Below are 8,109 nucleotides of genomic sequence, written 5' to 3'. Positions count from 1 at the left end.
TCATGTTCATCAGTTTGAATTATTTTATAAATTTTGCTGCTTTCATAAATTTCATTACCTTCAATAAGTTCTATTAATGTCGTTAATACGTATTATCATTTAGATACTTTCATTTATTTGGATTATTTTGTTATTTTATTTTATTTACAAATTTTATGAATATTACATATATACAATTTTTTAGATCATTTTTTTTAATCTCATTGATTATATGAAATTTATTTTTTTTAATAAAACTGTCATATTTGTATACTTTATTAACCAATTTATTTTATTTATGCATTACTTTCAAAATTTTAAAATTTTAATGCATTCTACTAATTTTATAATTTAATTTAAAATAAATTAATATTTAACATTAGTTTTGTTAAATTCGCGTTCATTAAAATTATCATATGATCATTTTTCCATTAAATTAAAAAAAGAGATTTTAGCAGCGTCATTATATATATATATATATATATATATATATATATATATATATATATATATATATATATATATATATATATATATATATATATATATATATATATATATATATATATATATATATATATATATATATATATATATATATATATATATATATATATATATATATATATATATATATATATATATATATATATTGTAGTTTTTTGATTTTTTTGTATTATTATTAATGTAACTTTTTAAAATTTATTTTTAATTTGTCATAAATTTTATTAACAGTAAAAATTTTATAAATGTATGAAATTTCAACAATTTTCTAGATTTTCTCTATTCCACTCATTATACTTTATCAATAATTTAAAAAAAATGTAATTTTATTACTGCACTTATTTGATTTGTTTTTCATTGCCTTCCATTTTTTTTTCATTTTTCATTTATACTCATTTAATATAGCTATCTATATATAGAAATCTCTTAAATCTGATGAATTTTATAATTTATCTGTTTTTGCATTTCTTTCATTTAATATATCCATTTAATTAATTCTACAAGTTTTATTTAGTTTATTCACTATTTAATAAAAAGAATAAAATCACTAAAATACATCAAATTCATTTTTTCAACTTTATTCATTTTGTCCGATTCGTCCATTTTATCCATTTAATTCATTTTATTCGAATTATTCATTTTAGTCATTTGGTACATTTCAATCATTTTACTCATTTTGTTCATTCTATTCATATCATTCAATTTATCCATTTTACTCATTCTATATATTTTTTAATTTGCTAGTTTTATTTATTATATTTATATTATTATTTGTATTCATTCCTTTCGATTCCTTTATTTTAGTCCGCTTTATTCGTTTCATTCATTTTTTTTATGTTTATGATTTTGATGATATTCTCGAGCAAACGAAAAGCTCATAATACCCCCATGCTCATGGGGTTTGAAATGGGTGTTTGAAATGGGTTCAACCCATGAAAACACCATCACCATGGTCTGGTAGATCCCATATAAAATACCATATATTGGTGTATTGATGGGTTATTGAGACCATTATATGGTGTCTTGATGGTTATGAATTTTAGCAAGGACCATGTTTAAGGTCTTTTCAAGGGGCTATGTGGTGTTTGAACCCATGAGGATTTGCTCGGGTTATTCATATTATTCAATTTATTCATTTTACTCATATTTTTCCGTTTTAAATTTATTAATTCAATCATTATCATTTTATTGATATTTTTCATTTTATTTACTATATGCATTATACTCATTTCATTCGTTTTATTATTATTATTCATTTTCTCATTTTATTTATTTTATTCAGTTTATTAATTTTACGCATTCTAGTCATTGTTTTATAAATTTCATTCATTGCATTCACTTTATTCGTTTTCATCATTTAATTTATTTTATCCATTTATTTGCATTTTATTACTTGTCACTTGAACTAGACACAAGTGCGCGCGCCTTACCTCAACTCACCCTAGCACCATTGATGAAGACACCCTACATGAAGCACATTGGTGCACATACCATAGTCAACCCTAACGAACGAGATCACTGGGCAATTAGGAATGACAGGTACTTACACTTGTCACTTGGGTGAGTGAGATCAAAAAGAATGAGTTAGGATTGTAACAGCCATCTAAAATCTAGTTTATATCTTTAAGTTAACTGTATTGAAATAATAGGTAAAATTGATTATATTATATTAAATTAATTATGCTAATAGAACCTTTGTGCAATTAGCGGATTCGCTCTACGTTGTCTTACAACGATTTTCTAATCCAAGTCCTTATGCTAATGGAAATTGGTAACCATTGTATGAAATATAAATTACTCTCTTAAATTGTAATTGAATTACTTGATAATTAACAGGAACTATATGAACTAAGGTAGTTGGCGTGGTGTAAATTAAAACATTAATAATATCTAAGGGACTAAAAGTAAGTTATACATAACCTAGATTTATACACACGTGCACTATATCTACTACTCATATCAATGCTTACTTATACTGTTACTGTACGTTTGCAGGAATATTATAATCTTGTACACTGAAATCCTATTTAACGGTCGTTTTATTCGAGATTATTGGAATCTACCCTGTGACTATTGTAAACATTCCTTCTATGCAATTAATTCATTTTGCTCGTATTTTTTTATCATTTTTAATAACGGTTTATCTAATAATTTTATTTTATTTTTCATAAATTTATTATCATTTCATTCATTTTACTTATGTTATTCATCCTGTTCATTTTTTGCATTTTATTCATTTTTCATTCAATTAGATTAATGTTATTAATCGTATAGATTCCATTATTTCCAGTAAATGTACTAATTTTAATAATAATTAGTTTTTATTTTAGGGCTACATCTTACTTCTTTTATTTATTGTACTTTATTTATTTATTTATTTTCATTTATTCATTTATTTAATTATTTTATTTTTTATTATTTTATTCATCGAATTAATCAATTCATTTTTAGTTTATTAATTTAATATTTTAAATTTATGTCATATTTACAAAATTTATGTCAAATTTAACATAAACCATACATTTATTAAATTGTTGTCATTACTGTTGAATTATTTATTTCTTTGATTTGTATTATTATTCTATAATTTTATTGATTTTAAAATTGGCATAACTTCAGTATTTCAGTTGATTATATCAATATCATAAATTTAATTGTTTTAATTATTATTATTTTTAATTTTATTCCTCAATAAATTAAATCAATCAACTTTTTTTTAATTTATATCATTGTGCACGAAAAAAATATATTTTGAGTCATACAGAGCCACACATACGAGCGTTCCAAGCGTAGACGTCCAACCATTTCCACGTCGAGGAGCGCCGCGGCAAACACGATAACTTTCGATAAAATTGTATGATACGGAGAATTCAATAAGTTTTGTAAAGCTTAGACTTGTAGTTACTCGATGAACAAAAAAATTGAATGATAATAATAATAATAATAATAATAATAATAATAATAATAATAATAATTGTTGTTGTTGTTGTTTATTAACGACACTTTACACCAAGAAGTGGTGCATTCGTGTCGAAAGAAAAATATTTAACCTGAAAAATTTTTCAATGCAGTTGTCAGTTATCATTTACAATTCAAAGTATAAAGTTACAACATTTTAAACAAGTTAGTTTCCCTGAGGAATTTTATCATACTCTCCTCATTTTTCCTATCGTTGCGCAGAGCCGCTCGCAGACTAGTCGACTCGATATCGTGCTTCCTTCTAGCGTCATCGTATTTTCTGCAGTGGAGGATCACATGGCGGACATCTACAATGATCCCACAGCAGTCGCACACTGGTGGTGAAGTTTTCTTTAGCAGAAAGTCGTGTGTTAGCCGGGTATGCCCTATTCGAAGTCGGGTAAGCACTCGCTGTTCAGCCGAATTCTCGCGGTCAGTCCATTTCCCTGTGTCGAATTTAACTTCGCGAAGTTTTACTTCAGTGGACGCAGACCATCGACGGCACCACTGATTTCGGATAGCTGTTTTCATTTGGTTGTTCGCGTCTGCTCCAGGAACGGCTATTTGCAAGGGGGCATTACCCCTGGCTTCTCCTGCGAGGCGGTCTGCCTCTTCGTTGCCATGGATACCAGCATGACCCGGAATCCAGCACAGCTTGATTGGACGGCCTCGTAACATGTTTTCAATCTGCTGAATCCACGGGTGTTGCGATGTGCCAGCTTCTAATGCCGATAAGCAACTGGCCGAGTCAGACATAACCACCAAATCACTGACCGTGTTATGTGTTGCTAGCGCCGTTTTGATTGCAAACGCTTCTGCCGAGAAAACGCTGCATGACGATGGAAGACCAACCGCTTGTTGGAAGTATTCTCCATACACTCCCACACCTACTGCATGGTCGTCTTTCGAGCCATCCGTGTAGACGATAGTTGAACGGTTGAAACGACCTGCTAGGAGCTCCTGAAAAGCAGGCCGAACAATTTCCGAGGGGTCACCAGCTTTCACACGTCTCTTTATGTCCCACACGATCTGGGGCTTGGATTCGTACCATCTTCGTGCAGCTAAACGTGTACGAGTGCAAATATCTGGAAGAGGGATTCCGATCACCTCTGTCAGACGTTCGGATGCTCGATGTACCAGGGGGAGATCGGCATTATCCTTGCTTTTTCCCAACGTATGGATGGCCAAGCGGGCTATATTTTGAAGAACGAGTAGGTCGAATGGTAGGGTTCCAGCTTCTGCCATAATGGCTACGATTGGGCTCGTGACGTATGCACCGGATGCAAACCTTACCATCGTGTTGTATGTAGGAGCGAGCGTTTGGATAACGGCATCTCCTCCTCTGCTTACAAGTCCCATACCGTAGAGGAGTCGCGAGGTAACAATTGCGGACCCGATTTGCAGTAAAGAAGTGCGTTGACCACGGGGCAACTTGGCACCGATCATCTTCAAGATACGCAGCCTGGATTCACATGTCTTCTTCGTCAATTTACAATGTGCTTTAAAGTTGAGCGATCGGTCGAGATTGACACCGAGAGTTCTCAGCAGCGTTTGTGTCGGAACGGCTACACCATCTATCTTTATCGCCTGCATGGGTTCACGGCGTACGTTAGGGCTGCAATAGAAGATGCTGGATTTCGTCGCAGATATCGTAAATCCAACACTTCTCGACCATTTATCGACGGCTTTTACTGCGGCCTGAAGTTTTCGGAGCAGCGACTGGTCTTTCTTCCCCCACACAAGAAGCAGAATATCATCGGCGTACAGCAACACTTGTACGGAGTTTGGAACCACGCGGAAGATGGGTTGGATAGCCACGAGAAATAGTGTCACAGAGAGCACTGAGCCCTGCGGCACACCATTTTCCAGCGGATGTGCTGGCGACAAATGCCCCTCTACGTTGACCTGGAACGTTCTCTCTGCCAGAAAACTGTTGACAATGTTTATCATCCTTCCACGTATTTGCCATTTCTGCAGTGTTCGTAGGATGCCATATCTCCAGGTGGTGTCGTACGCCTTGGCCAAGTCTAGCGACGCTATCAGACAGTGCTCGTCACGGTCGGGTAATGACCTCTCCAACTCCGCAAAGTATGTGTCAGTACCCCGACCAGATCTGAAGGCATGTTGTCGTTTGTCGAGACGCCCGTTCGACTCTAGTTCGGTGGTTAACCGTCGGTTGACAATTCGTTCGAACACCTTCGCCATACAACTAGTTAACGTGATTGGACGGAATGCAGCTGGACCCGCGTCATCCGAGCTTGGCTTTGGAATTGGTATGATGATTCCGGTTCGCCAACAGGGTGGGAATACGCCACTGCGCCATGTTCTGTTGAAAAGTTCCAACATGGCAGTTTTCACAGACAATGGCAGTCGCTGAAGCATTGGATAGCCGATGCAGTCCGGTCCTGAAGAGCCACTTCTTCCTCTGTCGAGTGCCCACAGCAATTCATTCAGGGTGAAGTCCGAATTGTAAATATCATCACTATCTGGCGAGAAGTTTATGCGGTTTCGTTCGGCCTTTTCTTTCTCCCTCTGGAACAACGACGAATAGCTGGAGGTTGCGGATCTTTCGCTGTAGTGTTGCGCCAGTTCTTCAGCTATTTCTTCTGGCTTATCCGTGTAACCATTGGACCGCTTGATGACAGTTGGGCGGTGTTGGCGTTTCCCTCTCAACGTGTTCACTGTCTGCCACATCTCCGACGTAGTTGAACTTGGAGATATCTTCGCGACGAAGTCTTCCCATGATTTTTTCTTGGCGTCATGGATAGACTTTCTTGCTGCTGCCCGTGATTCCTGGAAGCTTTTCAGTGCATCCGCTTTTCGTGGGTCCTCTGCTGGTATACGCTTCAGTGCTCTAAGTGCTTTTCTCCGATTTTTGATAGCTGCTTTCACCTCCGGACACCACCACGGAACCGCTTTGGGACCGACTCTGCCGGTAGTGCGAGGTATCGCGGTATTTGCTGCTCTAATCAACCGGTCAACGAAACAGTCGATTGATATTTCGACGCCCGGTCGAATAGCGTTGGCGGTCAGTCGCTCGTAGGTTGTCCAATCTGCTTGGTCGTAAATCCATTTCTGTCTTTTCGTTGGGATAGTCGACAGTCCGGGAATGGAAACGAGAATGGGAAAGTGATCACTGCTGTGGGTGTCCGGAAGTGTTCGCCAAACAAATTTCGAAGCCACCGATTCTGAGCAGATCGAGAGGTCAATAGCCGAAGTAATACCGGTAGCTGGATCAATCCGAGTGTGCGATCCGTCGTTGAGGATGAGTAATCGTTCCGATAGCGTTTTTTCGGCAATGAAGTGGCCTAGTGCGGTAGATTTCGTAGAACCCCAGCAAATATGGTGCGCGTTAAAGTCGCCTAGTACCAGCACTGGACGTGGAAGCGTTTCGAGGAAGTCACCTAGCTGTTCTTGACACTGTTGAGTATTGGGAGGGACGTAGATCGATACCACCGTCATTTGTTGTGGCAGTTGGATCCGAACTGCGATTGCCTGTATATTGTCGTCGACATCGATTCGTTCGAAGGGTACACCATCCCGAATGGCAAGACCTACTCCTTGTTGCCAGTATCGACAGCTACCAGTTTTCAGCAGCAGAGTATAGTTGTTACCGATAAAGTCTGCTGGAACTACTCGGTTGTCCACTTTTGTTTCCTGTAACGCTATCAGTTTTGGCTCGTGTTGGGCGATCAGCTGCTTAAGTTCATCGATATTGGAGCGGAGGCCCCGAATGTTCCACTGCAGTGCGAAACTTTTGCTATTGCGACTGGTGATTGTCGCTGACGAAGACGATGTTGATGGCGAACGTCTACGAGATCGTATTGGCTCGCCGATAGGGTTCCTCGACGTGGTTGGTAGATCGGTGTTCTGGAGCTGCTGTTGTGATGTGCCTTCACCGGCGGAAAGCCAGGAGGAGAATTGCGAGGACTGTATATCCGGGAGGTAGGGACAGTCCTCTTCCCCCCGGTCGATCCCTTCGTGATGAAGTGGGGAAGCTACTTTCTTCTCTTCTTCCCCAAACCGGTTATTCGTTCGATGCGTGCTGGTCACATCTGTAACGGGATAAACCGCAACAGAATCCGTTCGTGAGCGAGGTGGAATGGGACTGACCTGTGGGACGTCTAGCCCCACAGTGCCAGCCGCTGTCGAAACTACTACACGATTGCTTCCAGAACTGCCGACAGCGACCGGCACTGGGGAAAGACTTTGTGTAGTTCTTGTTGTTTGCTGCTTCGAAAATAGAGTCGTGCTGCTAGTTGAGTCATCTCGGTACGGGTTTCTCACGTTTGGATTCATACTGGTAACATCGTCTCGATGCGGGTCTCTCGATGGACCTTCTCCGGGTGAAGTCAGAGGTGGAGGTGAAGCATGGATATGTTCTTCGTTGCCAGTCAAACCTGTAAAAATGTTAAGGACAGCAGTATCTGCGAGGTGGTTGACGCTATTAGAACTGACCTGAGGAAGGTCCAGCCCCACAGTGCCAACCGCTGTCGTACAAACTACACTATTATGCTCACGAACACCGACTGCGGTCGGCACTGGGGATAGACTTTGTGTAGTTCTGCTGATCTCCTTCTGTTTGTCGATCGTGGGTTTTTGGTCTGCTGGTTTACAAGTTGTAGTGGTGAAATCGGTGTTCCTATCGGCCACAGAGGTGAATTCACT

At 38.1% G+C, this 8,109-nt stretch overlaps 1 protein-coding gene across 1 annotated transcript; it reads right to left on the bottom strand.

The window, feature by feature from the left end:
* Positions 1 to 3,635: 3,635 nt before the first annotated feature.
* LOC131695001 (uncharacterized) lies at positions 3,636 to 7,841 on the bottom strand (the record flags this gene model as incomplete). Its single annotated transcript, XM_058983539.1, has 4 exons — positions 3,636 to 5,028; positions 5,104 to 5,346; positions 6,937 to 7,334; positions 7,605 to 7,841. Coding segments are annotated over 4 exons (2,271 nt in total), but the record flags the coding sequence as incomplete, so codon positions are not given.
* Between the last annotated feature and the right edge of the window lie 268 nt (positions 7,842 to 8,109).

This window comes from Topomyia yanbarensis, unplaced genomic scaffold, assembly GCF_030247195.1.
Source record: "Topomyia yanbarensis strain Yona2022 unplaced genomic scaffold, ASM3024719v1 HiC_scaffold_229, whole genome shotgun sequence".
Classification (NCBI taxonomy): Eukaryota; Metazoa; Arthropoda; class Insecta; order Diptera; family Culicidae; genus Topomyia; species Topomyia yanbarensis.
Note: the sequence above shows the minus strand (reverse complement) of the source record. Positions and strands in the feature narration are given on the sequence as shown.